At 41.8% G+C, this 19,845-nt stretch overlaps 1 protein-coding gene across 1 annotated transcript in view; it reads right to left on the reverse strand.

Annotated features, from left to right (window-relative positions):
* The window catches only part of BRINP1 (BMP/retinoic acid inducible neural specific 1), a 216,740-nt gene that overhangs the window by 144,617 nt on the left and 52,278 nt on the right, over window positions 1-19,845 (reverse strand). The window contains exon 2 of the mRNA XM_075559034.1: window positions 16,729-16,996. Coding sequence (XP_075415149.1) covers window positions 16,729-16,946 — 218 coding nt within the window. The 5' untranslated portion in view covers window positions 16,947-16,996. The remainder of the gene's footprint in view (window positions 1-16,728; window positions 16,997-19,845) is intronic.

Here is a 19,845-nt window from a genome sequence, read left to right on the forward strand (position 1 = left end):
AATGTAATTCATCATGAAATTTAAATAAACAAAAAGAACTACGTGCTCATATCAACTGACACTTAAAAGGTAGTTGACAAAAGCTAGCACTCATTCATGATAAAAGCATTAAAAACATAGGAAGAGAAGGTAAAATCCACAACAAAATCAAGGGCATTTATATAAAGCCAATCGCCAACATTATTCTCAATTGAGGAAAAATGAAAGCATTTCCCTTGTGAGCTGAACCAGAAGGAATGCCCTTTCTCACCGCTCCAATTCAACATTGTACTGGAAGTCATGGTCTCAGCTATCGGGAAAGAAAAGGAAATTAATGGCATCCAAATCGGCAAAAACTAAAACCAAACTCATGGCAACACTACAGGACAATGTAGAACTGCCCCTGTGGATTTCAGAGACTCTAACTCTTTATGGGAGTAGAAAGGCCTACCCGTCAAAATAGTAAAACTCTCTACTTACAAGCGATATGCTTTTATATAGAGAAAATCCCGAATACTGACAAGAAAATTGTTGGAATTAACTGAAAGATTCAGCAGAGTGATAAGGTACAAGATCAGCATACAAAAACTAGTTGGATTACTTTATATTAACAATGACAGCTAACAAGGAAAAAGAAATATGAAAAGCAATACATTAACATTGCTAACCAAAAGATGAAAGCCTCAGGAATAAGTTTAACCAGAGGGGGGATAGAGATATGTACAAAGAAAATTACAAAACACTACGACATGAAACCCAAAGAGACTATATAAGTGGATGAATAAATAGATGAACATCGATAGGAAGACAACACTCTGAAAATGTCAGTACTGCCCAACACAATTTACAGATGCAATGAAATCCCAATGTAGAATCCAACACCATGATTTAAAGAGATGTATAAATTAGTAAACAGATTCATATGGAAAGGAGAGAGACACGAGTTAGGCAAAACATCACTAAAGAAAAATAAAAGAAGAGTCCTCTCACTTCCCAAGCTCAAAACCCAGTACACCGCCATGGCCTGGAACTAGTCCAACAATAAAAGCCCAAACCAAGGGACAGAACTGAGAACCCAGAAGTAACCCTTTCACCTCTGAACAACAATTCGTCTTTGACAAAGAACCAAATCACCTTAAATGCTGAAGAGATCGTCTTTGTAACAAATGGCGTTGGCAAAACGGAATATCCGTTTGCTGAAGAACACAAGGACCCCTATCTCATGCTGTATATAAAAATGACCGAGCTCCGAAAGATTCATGGAAATTTCTCATTGTACTTTAATTCTACACAGGCCAGGCAAGTGTGGGAGTATGGACACAAATATAAATAGGTTTGAAAAATGATATATGTCTATGTGTATTTACCGTTACTCCAATTACATCCATGAAGGTCAGGGAGCAGACAGGGGTAAAAGTTATGACAATTTCTCAGAGTCACTGGTCCTGGGAGTTCAGGACCATACTCTCGGTGGGACACCAAGGTCAATGGCATAAAATAGTTCAAAAAGACAATATTCAAAGATGTTTCAAAAATGCATTTGACTTTGTAAGTAATGATGGAGTCTTATGAAGCTCACAATTGGCCATTTAAAATTCAACTATTAATCTCTCCTCGTCCACAGGAAATAAAAGTGATGAAAATTGAAAGTACATGGAATCATTTAATCTAATGAACTAGTAGACAACATAAACATCAGGCTCCATGTCCCTGAGACTAGAAGAACCAGATGCCTGGCTACCACTATCAATTGCTTTCAAAGGGATCGCATTAGAAGGTCGTAAATAGAGGGAGAGAATAATGGAGAACAGAACTCAAAAGCATAAAAAAGGCTAGGCTGACTAACTGGAAAGAGATTGCTGACAACTCTAAGGTGATGACCTTCAATTACCCTTCAGGTCTGGAACGGAATTCATCCCCATGTTAGAATAAGGAACCAGTATTTCATCAACCACAGAAGGTTATGCCAGGAAGAGTAATGGAAAGAGGAAACAGGAAGGAAGTGGGGAAAGCCATGATGGTAAATTGAGGAGAGTGAAATGGAAGAACTGAAAGTATGTATATCTCTATTGGAAGCTGATAATGTTCTCTGTAAACTTTCACCTAAGGAAAAAGTTTCAAGAAGTTAAAAAAAAAAAGTTGCTGTCAATCAATTCCAACTCTTGGTGATCCCTGGTGTTTCAAAGTAGAGTTGAACTCCATAAGGTTTTCAATGGTTTTGACAGTTTAGCAATTGATTGATAGACCTTTCTTCTGAGGCACTTCTGAGTGGATCTGAACTTCCAACCTCACAGTTAACTGCCAACCCAACAGTTAATTTTTTGTGCTACCCAGAGACCTCAAAGTGCTATCATATGTTATCTTCTTAATTCCCCACGACCCTCTCGGGATGTATTCCCATTTTGAAGTTATACAATTTGAGGCTCTGAAAGTTTAAATAAAATACCCAAGAAACCATAGGCGAGAAGTGACAAAACCAGGATTCAAACCAAGATTTGCCTGAGTGTGAAGACTTGCCATTCATCACCAAGGATTCCTGATAGTTAAGCACTCAGCAGCTAAATGAAAAATCCAAAATTCAAATCCATCAACAGGAATGAGGGAGAAATACCTAGTAATTTATCCCTCTAAGATTTGAGTCTAATGGGCAGCTTTGCTATGCTTATAATTTGCTGTGCTATAGAATCAACTGACACACAATTAATCACTAACGTATACTGACTGTTTCAGATTTCCCATAAGCTTAAATACTAACTTGTGACTGGGCGTTTCCAGACAGGGTACAAAGTGGGGTGCAAAGCCTTCCTTGAAGCCACTCTGGGACCTTCTGCTAGCGGGAGCCAGTAATTCCCAGAAGGAAGGGCTTGAAAGAGAAAAACTTGTCTAGAAGTAGAAAGGTAAGCATTTTAGTTGTTTCTAGAAGAGATAAAAAGTTACCAGCAGCTATAGAACTCTGAATAAAAGAATGAACCATGCCACAGGGTGTCAGGAATGAAAACCCGGGTAGTTAACTGTATGCATCACCGAGAGGGGCTGCTTGTTGATGGGGCTACAGCTGCTGTGTTGGTGCAACGATTGGTCCTTGAGAATTAATGAAGCCCATCTCCATTGCCATTGTCTGGTGCTAGAACTCCCTTTGTCTCCCTTGAATTAACTGCAGTCGCTCTTACCCATCCCTCTGTCTCCAGCTCAGGCATCCCCCAGGCTGTACCCAGGAACATCGGTCTAGATATATTCCAGACGGTTTCTTATTTCCATCCCTTCACTGTTATTTTCTTGCCCACAGCAGGGACTGGACAGATTCTAAGCCGCCAACCTGAAGCTGTTGCAAACCAGGTTAATAAAACATTGCAGAGCTTCCCTCTGGGCCAACATTTGGGCACAAAATAGATTTAAAAACAATTGCTTTTCAAACTTCGAGCCTTGACTATTATGGAAAGCAGAATTCAATTGAGTAGGTCCACACCAATGTTTAACAAAACAAATGAATGAAAAAGGAATGGAATAAAATAGAAACATACCAACATGCATCATATATGGTGAGATTAGGTACTGGTACAAGCTTTTTGTTTCAATTACCTATAAGTGAGTAGCTTTGTGCTTATTTCGTGTCAATGTAAAATGCACTGCTTAGCCTGAGTTAAGGTCAGAAAGTGTAAAAAGCTAAATGGGTGTCTAATAATATCCTGCTAATTAAGTAGAGTTTACTGGTTAATTGAATTCTATTAGCATCCCCCAAATCCTTTCTTTAGGGGCTCCTCTTACATACCATTCAGCCTACCCAAAATATATGAACACCTCAAGACTAGAGTCCCAGACCCTCTCTGCCTCCCTGCCTTCACAGACGCTAGTTCATCTGCCTGGGTGACTTTTCTCCCCATCTCCTTGGCAGGAACTCCTTTAAAACTGAGTTCAATCCCACTTCTTGTAGGAGACCTCTTCTTCTTTTCCAATCTTCCCCTACTTTCACTACTGCAAAGCCAAGAGAACTCTTCTTTCCCGACAAATATAGTGTCTGTAGTACTGATCAATTGGGAGTTTAGAAATGAGAAAACATTTGCCACATGAATGAGCAAGCTGCATGTACGCCACCCCGCTTCCATCCCCTTTCTGCCCCCATTCAAGATGAAGGGCCTAAACTCCAAAGCCCCCGGGGGGCTTGTCTCCTTTCTTCTCCAACTACTCCCAGGCATAACAATGTCCATCATGTGGCCCACTGTGTGAGGTTTTCCAGATGAGGGGTGTGCAAGTTGGACCGTTTCAGACATCACTCCTGATTAAAGCTGGACAACTGCTCTACAGAGACTGCAGCCAACTACAATTTTCAGCTCCCAGAATTCAGCCCCCAAATGGCAAGGAGCAAAGAGGTGTAAAATGCTGCTCAGGTAACAATTTGGTGGCAATAAAGTTATCTTTCTCGGAAGTGGAAAATCAATTTTAAGCAACCAGCCCTGAAGATTATTTTTGAATTGACACCAAGTGGCCCAGGACATGTTCTGTTTTGAGAGACATTGGTCAAAAATTTGCAGAGAGGAGAAGTGGCGATAAGAGGCATCTCTACACAGGTGGAATAGACAATATGGCCAGGAGACATGCTCCCAGTCTCAGTCTCCTTTGATCCTACTGGGCATGCTCTAAAAGGAAAGAAATGTACCTGTTAACATACTTGTCTGTGTTGGCTTTTAGTGGCTCAGGGCCTGCATTCTTGTACCTAATAATAATAGAATCTAAATATCCATGTAACTGAGGAATCCTGTTGTTGAGAAGAACCTACTGGATCTCACAGATCTGCTGGAATTATAGAGATTTTTTTTAATAGAGAGGAAACTGTGTCATTATTCGGTGCCATCAAACCAGTTCTGATTCAGTGACACTGCAGACGACGGAAAGAAACACAGCTGGGTCCTGCGTCATGCTTACGTTTGTTCTTCTGTTTGAGCTCAAATGTTGCAGCCACTGTATCAAATGATCTTATCAAGGGCCTTGCTCTTTTTCACTGTTTCCCTCTACTCTGCCAATCATGATCGCCTTGACAACTTCAATCCTTTCTCCCTTTATCATGATGCTGCTTATTGGTCCATTTGTGAGGACTTTGGATGACTTTATATGGAGTTATAATCCACACTGAAGACTGCATTTCTTGATCTTCCTCAGCAGGGCTTCAAGTCCTCCTCACTTTCAGCAAGCAAGGTTGTCTCATCTGCGCACCAGAGGTTGTTAATAAGTCTTCCTACAATCCTGATGTCACAATCTTCTTCACATCCAGCTTCTCTAATTACTCGCTCAAGAATGGAGAACTAGTATCCCTTAAATGCTACGTCTTTGCAAAAGGAAAGGAAAACATTGATGCCCCCTTCCTTAATGTATCTGAGACCATGTCGAAAAGCCTCCCATGATCCGAATTCTCCCTTGCAAGTCTGGCTAGACCAGAGCATGTACACTGGTACAGATAGGAACTGGAAACACAGGGAATCCAGGGCAGATGATACCTTCAGGACCAGTGGTGAGAGTGGTGATACTGGGAGGGTAAAGGGAGAGTGGGTTGGAAAGAAGGAACCAATTACAAGGATTTACTTGTGACCTTCTCCCTGGGGGACGGACAACAGAAAGGTGGGTGAAGGGAGACATCAGATAGGGCAAGATATGACAAAATAATAATTTATAAATTATCAAAGACTCATGAGGGAGGGGGAAGCAGGGAGGGAGGGGAAAATGAGGACCTGATGCCAGGGGCTTAAGTGGAGAGCAAACATTTTGAGAATGATGAGGGCAATGACTGTACAGATGTGCTTTACACAACTGATACATGTATGGATTGTGATAAGAGTTGTATGAGCCCCTAATAAAATGATTTTTTTAAGTACAATAAAGAGAAGCACAATAAAATGAAAAATAAATAGATAGATAAAAGCATAGATTCCCATCTCCTCTGATCTTACAGCCAGACAATTTAAGAACTCACCCATTTCTGTGGTGTCTATATTCCAGCCATTTCAACTCAAATGCATCAAGACTCAAAAAAGATTATTTAGAACCTAATATCCATCCCACCACCATTTACTTACCCCAATAAATATTTGAAATATTTTCACTACATCAAAATTCCTCAGCCTTTATGTTCTCAAACTCACTGCCATTGACTTGATTTAGACTCATAGCAACCCTACAGGGCAAAGTAGACATGCCCCTGGGAGCTTCTGAGGCTACAATCCTTTTTTAAATCATTTTATTGAGGGCTCATACAACTCTTATCACAATCAGTGATAACAATAAAACATTCCTGAGGGAGTGGGGGAAGGGAAAGTTACTGCTACTTGATAGCTGTTCTGGGCCAATGGTTCCCATTTATTTCCCAGATCAATTGAATTTGAATATTTAGGGAAGGGCCCAGGGAATGATATGTACTAATACACATCAAGGTTCTGCAAGGCATTTGTGGTAGTTACATAATTTCAAGTCAACCTGAAGATATACAAAAAGGTAAGGATGGAGTTTAGCCCTTCAATCAGGTCACAGACTGATGGTGACTCCTTGTGGGTATGGCATTCTCATAAGGAGGGCGATGGGCCCTGTCTCTCTGACTTCACCTTCCTGCTGGCTGGCCCTGGTGGCTGCCAGAACCCTGAAGATGCATCCACTGCCATTGGATCCACAAGATTTTGTACCCACCAGCCTGTGATATTTTCACATTCTGCATCATTGCTTGTGACTGCATGAGTCTGAAGAGGGACTTATGGACTAGTATCAGACTTACAGACTTGGGTTGGGCTGGCCTGAGATGTTTTCCTGATACATATAGCTGTTTGATACAAAGCACTCTCTTACACATTTATGAGTTTCTCTGAATTTGTTTCTAGAGTCAATCTGGCCTAACACAGCACTGTAATGTACAACCATTATTGAGAGCACCTTCCCAGACTACTGAATAAAGGTCTTTCACTCTTCAACTGTGGCTCTGTCCTCTCTGGGGGTTCTCATGATATACAGGGAATGGCAAATTTAGGTATTAAAAGTTTAAACATGACCAAAAACTAAGCAAAAGGAAACCAGATGTCCCTGACTCCATTTCATCATATATATATATATATATATATATATATATATATATATATATATATATATATGAATTTAGAGCAAAGTACTACTCAAAACAAAGACTCATGAGAAGTGGCTTCTGTGGCCTGTTGCCAACTACGTAAAATGAAGATGTGTCCCTGTGAATTTACACAGGCTGGCCCCCAAAGACCCAACACTAAAGCTTCAAAGGGAGCCATCACCTACGTCTCCTCCTCACAGAATTCTAGTCCCTCCCAGGAAAAAAGTCTTTTTTAAAGTCAAAGAGGCATATAAAGTACTGTGAAGTAGCCCAGTAAAAAACAAAAGGACAGCCAACCAACAGCAACCTCACTGCCATTGAGTCAATTCTGACCCAGGGTGAACTTCAAGGACAGGGTAGAATTACCCCTGTGGGTTTCCAAGACGGCAACTCTTTATGGGAAGAGAAATGCTCATTTCCTCCCAAAGAACGGCTAGTGATTTTGAATTTCAGACTTTGAGGTCAGCAAACCAACTTCTAACCACTTTGTGACACCTTGAAACATTCTTTGGTAAAGAGGCTTATAGCACGTTGTTTGACTAGGCTTCTCACACACACATTTATTTGGGAGCATATCATAGGCAGGCATGCAAGTTCTGGAATCAGCTTGTCTGCAAAGAAATCCTAGTATTTCATGAATTAGCTCTCTTGCATTGGAAAAGTTATACAAATGGAAATAATAGCACTATATCCCACAATGAATCATTGTAAGGATCAGCGCACATAATCTATACATTTGCAGTGCAATGCTAGGCATTTCATTTCACTATTAAATTATCCTTGTTATTATTATTTTGACCATGAAGTTCAGTGGCCACCCTCTACCCCACTCTACCCCCACACAGAGAAGGCAACTTTGGCTATCATCTTTGCCCATGATTCTATGAAATACAGTGAAGGTAATGAAGCTGGAGACTAAGGTGAGTCATACTAATAATAACGCTCCAGAAGCCAGTGATATTCTTACAATTTCAACCAGAAATGTGAGTGGTGCAATGCTGGACTCCTGGCACCTCCCTTGAAAGCAGGGTCTTGGTTTATCAGTGAATCTCCAGTACACAGCACCTGTCAGATCTACCGAACGATTGATGGTAAAGGATCACATATCAGTTGTCTCAATAGCACCATCCACTTACCCCCAGCCCCATTTCTAAACCAAACTCGCTGCTCGCCAGTTGATGCCGATTCATAGTGACCCGCGGGGAGTTTCCAAGACTGTAACTATTTACAGGGATAGAAAGTCCAGTCTATCTCCCTTGGAGATACGGGTGGTTTTGAACAACTGACCATGTGCATCACAACCCAACACATAATCACTATATCACCAGGTCTATGCCAGCTCCCTTTACTCAGTTAAATATCTTAATCCACAGAGCATGTTACAGATATTTTTTGTGAAACACTTGAAGGAACCTTTGGGGTAGAAGAGGACAAGCTGTGTTTATACAATTCTGAACAAACTCTGCAAGGCAGCAAAGCAGTCAGACTTGGTTTACCAAGGTTTGATTTACAGGCAGCATCCAGGTACTCATTGAAGGCTCCAAGGAAGGTGCACCATAAACCACAGACCACTTACTCTGTGACCTGTAGGAAAACCACTCAGTAGGAAGCCACAGCTTGGGAGAGGAGGACCACTGTAGTCAGTATCTCTCATCTGCCGTGATTCCCCGGAACCACAGCCAACAATCGGTCTGAAGCATCTCCTATGAAATCCAGTTTTGAATGATTGCTAAATTTACAGCAACTATTGATGATTTCAAAGTCGGGAGGGGCCGGGGACACAACCAGAGAATCAGGTACAGAAACACAATAGGAGCAGAGGAAATGAATGTCTGAACCAAGCTGACTTTTAAATTACCAGGAGGGAAAAAGAATTAATTTCTTGTAATGCAAAAAGTCTAGGAAGTATGGGGGAGAACTTAAATTTACTGAACTTCTGCAAAATACCAAGCTCTGTACTCTTGACAGCTAAATTATTTTTTCCCACCACAGCCACTTCAGGTATTTAACATTATCTCCATTTTACAAATGAGGAATGGAATCTCAATGTCAAAGAAGTCTTGCAGCATTTGATAATAAACCAGAGAACTAAATTTAACGTTAAGGGCTCATATGTTGAGGCCTCAGTGACCAGTTTGGTTTCCAGTTTTACCACGTCCTAGCTAGGTAATATGGATTATTCATTTAAATGCTGATGTCATGGTTTCCTCATGGAATGGCCTGCTGGCATAGTGGGTCACCAGTTGAGCTGCTAACAGAAAAGCCAGCAGTTTGAAAACACTAGCTGTTCCTCGGGAGAAAGATGAGGCTTTCCACTCCCATGAAGAGCTACAGTCTAGGATAGCCACAGGGAAGTTTGACTCGGTCCTGTTGGATCACTGTGCATCAGAACTGACTCCGTGGGAGTGAGTTTGGTTTTGGAGTTCCCTCTTTCATATGGTAATATAACAGTATTCCCTAAATAGAAAGGCTATATTTAATAGTTATATGTTTACAGACTGAACAGAAAATGAAAACAGATGTTTCTATTAGAAAGATAGATGTAGAGCTTACTGCACAGTTCCCTCACCCAAATGTCGGATACTTTACATTTTACCGAACATTCACACACAAACTGTTTCTCATCTGACGTTGTACCTTGAGCAGGCATCACTGTCCCTATCTAAAAATCGAGAATCTGAGGGTTTCCTTATTCATTCCTACCCATGGAATAATCAGCTGCTCACTCATTTTTCATGTACGTACGCCGCTTTCCACTCGCAGCTTGTCGGAGTAAGGTTTGGACACGTGGGCTGTGAGTCTGAATTTGCATATGTGTTTGTGTTCTACTGTTTTCCTTCGGTTACGTCTACACCACAGGATCAGGACTCAGTCTGCGGCTTACAATTGGTGCTGGTGGTAGGCGGACATACACAGGAAAGAATGCATTGGCTTAGGATGAGAAAGCTAAAAAGTGGCTTCAAAATTAATAAATTCTGAACTCCAGACTCCAGATCCAGAGTTCTCCCCTTTTAACACATGGTATTTCTTCAGATGGTAATACGTTGTGGAATTTTGAAGATGGGCAGGACCTTGGTGATCACCTAAGTTAACACTTCCATTTTACAAGTGAGGAACCAAAGGTAGAAAGAATTATTGTAACTTGGTCAAATTCACCCAGCAAGCAGGTCGGCGAGCTGGGCTAGAACCCAGGTTCCCTGAGCCGAGGTCAGTGACGCTGCTCTGTACCCTGTCCGACTCAAGAGATAAAATCTCTTCAGCCACCCACCCACGTGTCAGCTCAGCCTTGTGCGTGATGGAATATGTACCTCATGCACCCAAACCACTGTTCTGCTCGTGATACACTATGAAAGGGGACTTCTGCTGGGATCCAATTTGAAAGGTCATCGTCACTATGATGACACCCCACCATGAATGGGTTGACAGAAGGCAGCCTCCTGTGCATAAGCATGAGCAGAACGATGTCTTATCCTGCTTACTGCCACTCCCTCGCAGTTTGAAAATAAAGCTTTCAGATCACGCTGGGCTCTAGCTGGGATACTGGGTTAAGAGAACTAGCTACGGGTTGAGGACTGGAACAGCTCAGCACGGCTGGCCCTCATGCATCGGAATGAGATGCAAATGCCAAGCTTTTAATGTGCCATGTCCATGTCACCCCAGAGGGAGACACAGGGAAATTGTCTGCTGGTGTCCTTTATTGTTTGAACAAAGCAGCAGCGTGTGCCGGGGGAGAGAGCCCCAGTGGACAACTGTCTCAGTGAGCATGCCCTGCTTCTCCCTGATTTTCACGTGGTGAGCCCCTGGGTACATATTTGCCCGTGTGTCCATGTGCATGGGTCAGTGTGAGTCTTACGGAGCTCTTGCATATAGTTGATATCCTCTCAGCGATGGATGCCTACCCTGGACTTTTTAGTTTGTGATACTTGTTGTTTAATATGTACTTTGTTTATTATAGATGAGAAATAAATAAATATGAACCGGTGAGTAGGCATGTATGCATGTAAAACCAAGTCAGTTGAATTGGTTCTGACCCGTGGTGATCTCCCGTTTGGCAGGGTCAGTAGAACTGTGATCCTTGGAGTTCCGGGGAGAGTGACCTTACAGGAGCAGATTGCCAGGCCATTCTGCACCTCCCAAGGACTCAAGCCTCCTACCTGTCAGTTAGCTGCCAAGTACTGAACCAATTTCACCTGAGAATCCTTTGCATATGCAACTGATGTGTGTGTGCGTGTGTTTAACTAATGTCAGTCCATCTCCTGTGCGCAGGAAACATGTTTGCATCATACATCATTGTACACTCAGCCCCAAACAGTGTTGGGTCTGTGGCTGGAGCTTAATAATTAGTTGAGGATTAAATAAAGGAAGGAAAAAATAACTCAATAGCCAGGGGCCTGACTTCTGGGTTGACCTCCATCACTTAATTAACCATGTGATCTTAGTTCAGCTTTATACTTAATTGTGGATGTAGAAAGGATCCTAGAAATCAGCTTGTTGGATGACTGCAAACTTTGCTTAAGCGATAGAATCCAAAGCAAAGCATCCATGAAATCTGAACCCCAAAGCCGAAGCAGAGCTGGAGAATCCACCTAATCACCTCTCTCCCGGCGCAAAAGAAACTTCTCTGACCGCCTGAATTGACCCAGGGTCTAACCAACTTTTGGTGAAGAACACTGATCTCTGTGTATGGTACCATTTGGCAGAGGAGGCAAAGAGCATCCAGGAAAGGAGGGAGCTGGCCTGGTGTCCTGTCCCCAGTTCCTGACAGAGCTGGAATGAAAAATCCGCAGACTGATACCCCACCATCAAGTTGATTACACACAGAGGAACCCTAGAGGACAGAGTCGAACTGCTCCTGTGGGCTCTCGTGACTGTACATCTTTACAGGAGTCGAAAGCCTTGTCTTTTCTCTCAGAGCGGCTGGTGGTTTCAAACTGCTGATGTAGGGTTGTCAGTTCAATGTGTGACCCAATGCACCACCAGGGCTCTTGGGCTGGAAGTAGTCTCTGTATAGTCTGAGCTTCTACTTCCTTAGCAATATTCTACCTCTCAGTGTCTTTAAAGTCCCCCTGGTAGGTTTATGCACGGGCTATGAAGAGGAAGGATGGATTTGATTGGGAGACCCCTTTCAGAGTTCTGAAACATTTCACATTTGCATACCATATTAAAAGGCACTGAGTGATTCAGAAGAATATCTCTAGAATTGGGTAGGCCAATGCTTGCACCCAAACCCCAGCCTTAACCCTGGGCTACCCAGTCATCCCCTGTGAGTGTGGCTTTCCTATCTGGAGAATGGCAAGGGGCTCCGCGCAGCACAGGGGTGTAAGGGTGGAGAGTTCTCCCTCCACAGCACGTCCTGGAAGTTCGGTGAGTGGGGCTCCTGTTGAGCACTGCACCTGGTACCCATTTAAGTATACAGGTATTTCGATAATCACCATGCCTGCCCTTACAAAGCTCGACTGTAACCACTGCCATACCCCATCATAATTAGATCACGGATATCCACAATCCTCAGTATCCAGCACAGGGGAAATGATAGACATTGAAAAAAATTTGTCATCAATTATGGGAAGCCTATAGTCCTAGCACATTTATGAGTAAGGCAGTAACCTTATAAGCAAACTTTGTTCTCAGTAGAAACTCCACACTTTCTATGCTATAACTTGATTCAAACTATTAAATTATTCATCTTTAAAATAGAACTATGAATGCCAGTCTCCTAAACCTTAAAATGGTCTTAAACTAAAACCCATTTCCATCAAATCAATTCTAACTCATAGTTATCCTATAAGACAGAGAAGAACAAACCACAGGGTTTCCAAAACTTAAAATATTTAAAGGAGCAGAATGTCACATCTTTCTCCTAAAGAACAGCAGCCATATACTTAACCACTGCACCACCAAGGCACTTTGACAGTGATCTCCGGGGAGCAGAGGGGATTCAGAGAAAGTGAAGGGGGAAAAAAGCTATACATAAGAATAAGGCGCTATCGTTGGACAAAAATTCAAACAGGCAAGATATCCTATTCTAAGCACCCAGTTTACAGAAGACTATAGATGACCGTGAAAGGCCAAAGTCTCCATGTGGATTAACTCTCCAATGAATCCCCTTGGACCATTGATCAGGGATGTGAACAGCCCTGCTCACAGACGGAGCACATCAGAAAGTGAGTTGTTATGATATAGTTAGGCTAAAATGTAACATCATTGGTTTTCCCTTTGAGTCCATTTTTAATTGGTTTCCATTTTTAGTGTGTTCTTTCTTTGAGATTGAGGTTTTACTGTGTTTATTTTTATAGTTTGTTGGTGGGGAGAGGTTGTTGTGTGATTTTCTTTATATAAAATCCAAAACAAAACAAAATCCCTGAACTCACCGCCATGGAGTTGTTTCTGGCTCATAGCTACCCTATAGGGTAGGTTGGAGCCGCCCCTGTGAGTTTCCAAGATTGTAACTCCTTTGAGGGGAGAGATGACAAGGCTTTCTACTCCTGCCGAGGGCTATACTCTCAGAAACCCACAGAGGCAGTTCTAACCTGTCCTGTAGGTTCACTATGACGTGAAATCTGAGAGAGAGAAATCTATAGAGACAGTAACTAGATCAATAGTTCCTGAGAGTTGTGGGACGGGAGGTTGGTGGTGATAGGGAGCTAATGATGATGGATACAAGAATTAAGAAAATGTCCTAAAATTGTAGTAATGACTGCACAAGTCTTTTAAATATATTTTAGACATTGCATTGAATGGCACATGAATTATATGTCAATAAAAGTTTAAATGAATAAACTTTCAAAAGAAATAAGATATTCTAAAATTCACACTGTGGTTCTTAGATGGTTTTTTCCAGGAATAATCCCTAGAATCATTGTGTTTGGGATATTCTGATATTCGCTTTTAACAAAAAAAATCCCATAGTTCTCATCTTTGTGTTTGAATCCCTCCCTGACCCACCTCATATTCATTTTCTTTGTGTCTCCAATTTTCCCTGTCACTAGAAGAATCTCTCTCCTATATCTCTTTTGTGCTCACTCTTCACTCCACCATCAGGTTGATTCTGACTATGTATGGGACAGGGTAGAAATTCCCCTGTGGGTTTCTGAGGCTGCACCTCTTTAAGGGAATAGAAAACCTCTTCTTTCTCCTGGTTTTGAACCGCTGACCTTGAAGTGTACAGCCCCTCACATAACCCAGTATGCCATCAGGGCTTTTTCTACTTTTCAAGGCCCATAGAAAGTTTATTCATTCACTTTTGGATAGAAAAAGTCATTGCCTATTGGACATCCCCCCACAGAGGGGTCACAGGGAAGAGATGAGCCAGTCAGGGTTCAGTGTAGCACCGATGAAACACACAACTTCCCTCTAGCTCTTTGGTGTCTCCTTCACCCCACTTTCATGACCTCAATTCTACCTTACAAGTCAAATTAGACCAGAGCATACACACTGCTACAGATAAGAGCCTGTAACACAGGGAATTGGGGACAGATAAACCCCTCAGGGCCAACAAGGAGAGTCAAGATACCAGGAGGATTAGGGGAGGATGGGGGGAGAAACAGGGAATCAATCGCAAGGAAAAATCTAGAAACCCCCCCCCCGGAGGGATGAATAATGGAAAAGTGGCTGAGGGGCAATGGAGGATGATGTAAGATATGGAAAAAGTAATCTATAATTTATTAAGGGTTCATGAGAGAGGAAAGAGGAAGAAATGGGGAGCTGATATCAGGGGCTCAAGTGGGAAGAGAATGCTTTGTAAATAATGATGGAGGCATATGTGCAGATATACTTGACACTTTGGAGGAATGTATGGATTGTGATGAGATGTAAGAGCCCCCAATAAAAGTATTTAAAAGAAAGAAAGAGTCATCGCAGAACCGCCATGAGTACAATCACAAGGACTTCTTTACAGTTAGTGGAGATGTCCTGCATTATCCAACTCAATCCCCACAAGCCACAAAATGTGCAAAGGAGACTTGCCCACAAGCCAGGATCCTGTTCTTCACCATGCTGCCTGGCGCAACTATTCTAATTGTTCCAGAAGTGACACAATTTGGTCCTTTTTTTCAAAAACTAAAGATAAAGATTAATTTCCAGGGGGTTCCTCTATTCATTTATTTTGAGTTTTGTGTTCTCCAAGTTATGTAGATCCAGAGTCATTCATTGTGTACTTATAATTACACAACAGGGCCAAATTCAATATGTGAATCCAAAAATGTACTCTCGATAAGCTCTTCCCTCAAAAAATTCACTTTATTGACAAATAGATTTAAATTAGAGGGATAAGTGTAAGGAATGCTTATTAACAACCTGCTTTATGCTCATGACACACCTTGTTTGATAAAAGTCAAGAGGACTTGAAGGGCTTCACACCATCAAAGACTACAATATAAATTACACTTGACCGTGAAGAATATAAAAGTCTCTCACTAGTGAACCAATAGAGAACATCATGATAAGGGAAGGAAAGCTTGAAAGCTTCAAAGATTTCATTTTATTTGGATCCACAATCAATACCCATGGAATGAACAGTCAAGAAATCAAACAATACTGCACTTTAAAAATCTGTTACAATAGACCTCATTAAAGTGTTATAGAAAAGATGTCATTTCGAGGAATAGGATGCACCTGACTGAGGCCATGGTATTTTCAATCACCTCATATGCATGCAAAACTAGACAATGAATTTTCAATCACCTCATATTCATGCAAAAATTTGACTACAGAAGAATTAATGTACTTAAATGTTGGTGTCAGCAAAGAATATTTAATAGACCACGGGCTGCTAAAACAACAAACAAATCTGTCTAGCAGAAATACAATCAGAAAGCTCCTTAGAGTTGAGTCTCCTGCACTTTCGACCCATTATCAAGAGGGATCCTGTAAAAGGACATCATGCTTGGTGAATCAGAAGGTCGGTGGTAATGAGAAGTGCCTCAATGAAATGAATTGACACAGTAGAAGATGCAAGATGGGCTTGCCCGTAGCAAGGACTGTGAGGATGGTGCAGAACCAGGGTCTCATTCTGTCATACACTTTGATTTACTCTTGTGCGCCAAGGGTTTCTGAGTCAGAACCTACTAATGTCACCTACCAATAAGTGCAGACAATGGTGGAAATATCATGGCACTGGGGGTTACATTAAGTGGGGGAAATGGAAGATAATGTTAGAGCAGAAAGGGTGTTGGGCTGAGCCTGAATGAATGATAAGATCTACTTAAGTTGCAGGTTCATTGAACATTCTTATTGGTTTTCAGGGTGTAAATATATTTGGGTAGGCTACTGGACACATTAGTAGAATTTGCCAAAGAATATTTATAGCTGATAGGATTGAGTAGAAATACTCCCACTATGGGTACAGGTAAATTGGATTTAGATTCTAGCTCTACTACAGATGGAATCTATGCTTTGGAGAAGCAATGTGAAGGTTTCAATGAGACAATGTGTAAACTGTAAGCAAAATGTGCAGCAGATAGGAAGTACTCAATGAGGGCTAGCTATTCCATCATCACTTTGTGATTGTTAGAACTCTTTGGTAATTAAAAGATGAGAAAAAAATGTGATACCAACATTCAGAAACCATCCTGTATAGCAAGGCCCAACCCAAGGTCTGATCCCACAAAGCACATGATGACTGCAAAGTACAAGTAGCTCAGCTCATGTCTTACCTGTATATTTTATATCTGGTTGTAAATCCTTGACGGTGTCTTTCCACAAAGGATAGGTAGCTCCTGGAGTGGTGGAAAGGCCCCCTGTCTGAAATAAGCCAATCAAATTCCTTGGAGACATGTTGGTCTGTCCCAGCTGGTTCCTGGTGGGAGGGCTGCGCCGAGAGAGGGCCCCATACAAACAGGAAGTAGAGGAGCTCAACAAACCTCCAGTTCATGCTTTTCTGCCGGCCTTTTTCCTCTCATTCTTGCTCCATTCTGTGGAGTCCTGCGCAGAAAAGAATAAGAAAAAGGAAAAAGGGAAAGGAAAGAAAGGGAAGGGAGGTGAAAGGAAGGGGGAGAGAGCAAGAGAGAGAGGAAATAAAAAAATGCAATTAACACAATCTCATAAAAATATCTTTTATCAGGACAATGCTTGCAGGTTTATAAAAGCAGAACAGATTCTGGCTGTGTGACATAAAACCCAAGGAGTTCTGGGATCACCTTCCTGCATTGCTGTTCACATGCTGTGTGAATGTGGATAAACTGCTAAAGAATTATAAACTAAAAAGAATTTCGTTTCCAAATCTGTATAAGAGAGGATGGACTTAATTGCCAATATCTCTACATTAGGCACTTTGTGGGTACTTATGGCAGCTACTGTGTTGAATGAATAGCAGAAACTTAAGGAATGTAGAAACCGTTTCAGATGGCCAGTAAGGGTGTGGAGATGGAACTCACGTGTCTGCTCTCTCCACCGTTCTCCAAAACAACCTGCCTCATATGACCACAACTCTCATTTATTGCGTCTCACATACACATATGTGTCCACTAAGCCAACTCTTATGCTTTGTTTCTTTGAATGGAATACACAATGCCTTATGATGAATTATTATCATGATAATAAAATTAAATATTGCTATATTTACTTTCTGGATTAAATACCCAATGGACAAAGAATTTGTGGAGCTCATTTGTATCTGTGGTATTTTTTTTTTCCAACATGGCACCAGTAAGAAAATATGGGTGGAGTTAGTGTATCAATCAGGTCACAGTTAGATGACCTCCCTTGGAGGAGTGACCAGGATCAATAGCTCTCTGAAGTCTAGCCTCTCTCTCTCGCTCTCTCTCTCTCTCTCGCTCTCGCTCTCTCTTTTCCCACCTCTCTGTCTTATCCTTCCTGCTTTCTGATCTTGGGATTTGCCAGAGCCCTGCAATGTCTTCCACCAACTTTGGATCTACATGACTTTGCAGCACCTACCAGCCTGTGATCTTCCAGTATTCTCTGCATCATTCCATGTGACTGTGCGAGTCTGAAGAGGGACTGATTGATTACTATCAGACTTATGAGCTCGAGTTGGCCTGCGCTGGAATGTGTTCTTGATATAAGTTCTGTCTTAGACATGTCTGAGTGTCAATGGAGTTGTTTCTTCAGTCAACCCGGCCTAACAGAGTCTGATGCTGCAATGCTCAGTGCTTCCCTTACACCAAGGAAGCATGGCCAGAGCATTCACCTGCTGGTCTCCTGAGCTTCTAGGTTCTCTTGTGTTCATACAAAAGCCAACGACAACGCAGAAAGGTAAACCACTCACTGGTGGGATTAGCATAAAGAAACCCTGGTGGAGCAACAGTTAAGCATTTAGCTAGTAAACAAAAAGCTGTCAGTTTGAAAAAGCCCAGGGCTGCATAGGAGAAAGAGCTAACCATCTGGTCTCATAAAGATTCCACTCCAGAAAGTCCTATGGGATAGTTCTACTGTAGCATCAAAAAGCCCAAAACCAAACTCACTGCCATCAGCCAATGCCATCACATAGCGAGCCTATAGGATGGAATGTAACTGCTCCTGTGAATTTCCTAGAATGTAGCTGCTTATAGGAATAGAAAGCCCTGTCTTTCACCTAGGGAGTTAAGGATGGCTTCAAACTGCTCACCTTGTGGACTTCAGTCCAATGCATAACCACTATGCCACCAGGGCTCCTACTCTGTCATATGAGCTATTTCTTTATAAAAATTGACTGAGGGCCACTATCAACAATAGTGGAGCTCTGCTGATGTTGTAGGGTAAACATTAGATTATTAATCATAATCAGTATTTACAAACCACCAGCTGTGTCTCCATAAGACAAAGATGAAGTAATCTGTTCCCATAAAGATTTACAGCCTCAAAAAGCCTACATAGGTTCGCTCTGAGTCAGACAGGACTTGATGGCAGTGGGCAACACCAATAACAGCAACAAACGTAACCCACTGAAACTGATGAGGAGAATGCAGAGATTCAAACGACAAACAAGCTCACCAACATTAAGTTGCTGCCAACTCACTAAGACCCTATAGGATGGGGTAGAACTGCCCTGTGAGTTTCTGATACTGTAACTATTAAAAGGAGTGGAAAGCCCCATCTCTCTCACTTCTGGTGGTTTCGAACTGCGTACCTTGCGTATTGCGGCCCAATGTGTCACCACTATGCTGAGACTAAGGGGCAACTATGAGTTCAAGTCCACTCGATGGCATTGGCTTGGGTGTTTTCAGGAAAGGACGGCTTATGTAGAAACTTCCTGGGGAGGAGAGAAGAGGAAGCACAATACCACCTCTAACTTTTGGAAAATGTGCAAGTCTTGTTTGTGTCATCTCACCTCCATTCCATGTCTAGCTTAATTTACTCTTCTGTTAATTTACTTTTAATTTCCACCTCTTCCCACTTACTTTAACGTGCTTATTTTATTCCATCGTCCAAGGCAACTTTGAACCTGGATTATAAATAGATTCCATAAGGCAAGTTACTTTAATTTTCTGATTCTCTATTCCCTGGTGTTTAAAGTGTGGTTAGCAGTAGCACTTACATTCAACACTACTGGGGATAATTAAATGATATAATTTATGTAAAGAGTTCCATTCGGTGTCTGGCTTACCATAAATACTCAACAAATGACATCAATGTTGACAATGATGGATGGTGACACTCCTGGTGTCAATTTTTCCATTGCTAGGAAGTATCTTAGATCATGTTGTCCCTACTACCTAACCGAGTTCTATGTGTCCTTCAGTAGCTATTTAAGGTCATGCCCTCAACCATCTCCTGAAGTGTTAGTTTTGACTTCCTCTTAGGTCTCATTTATTTAATGATCACTGTATGTGTTA

The sequence above is a fragment of the Tenrec ecaudatus genome, chromosome 10 (genome assembly GCF_050624435.1).
Source record: "Tenrec ecaudatus isolate mTenEca1 chromosome 10, mTenEca1.hap1, whole genome shotgun sequence".
NCBI classification, from domain to species: Eukaryota; Metazoa; Chordata; class Mammalia; order Afrosoricida; family Tenrecidae; genus Tenrec; species Tenrec ecaudatus.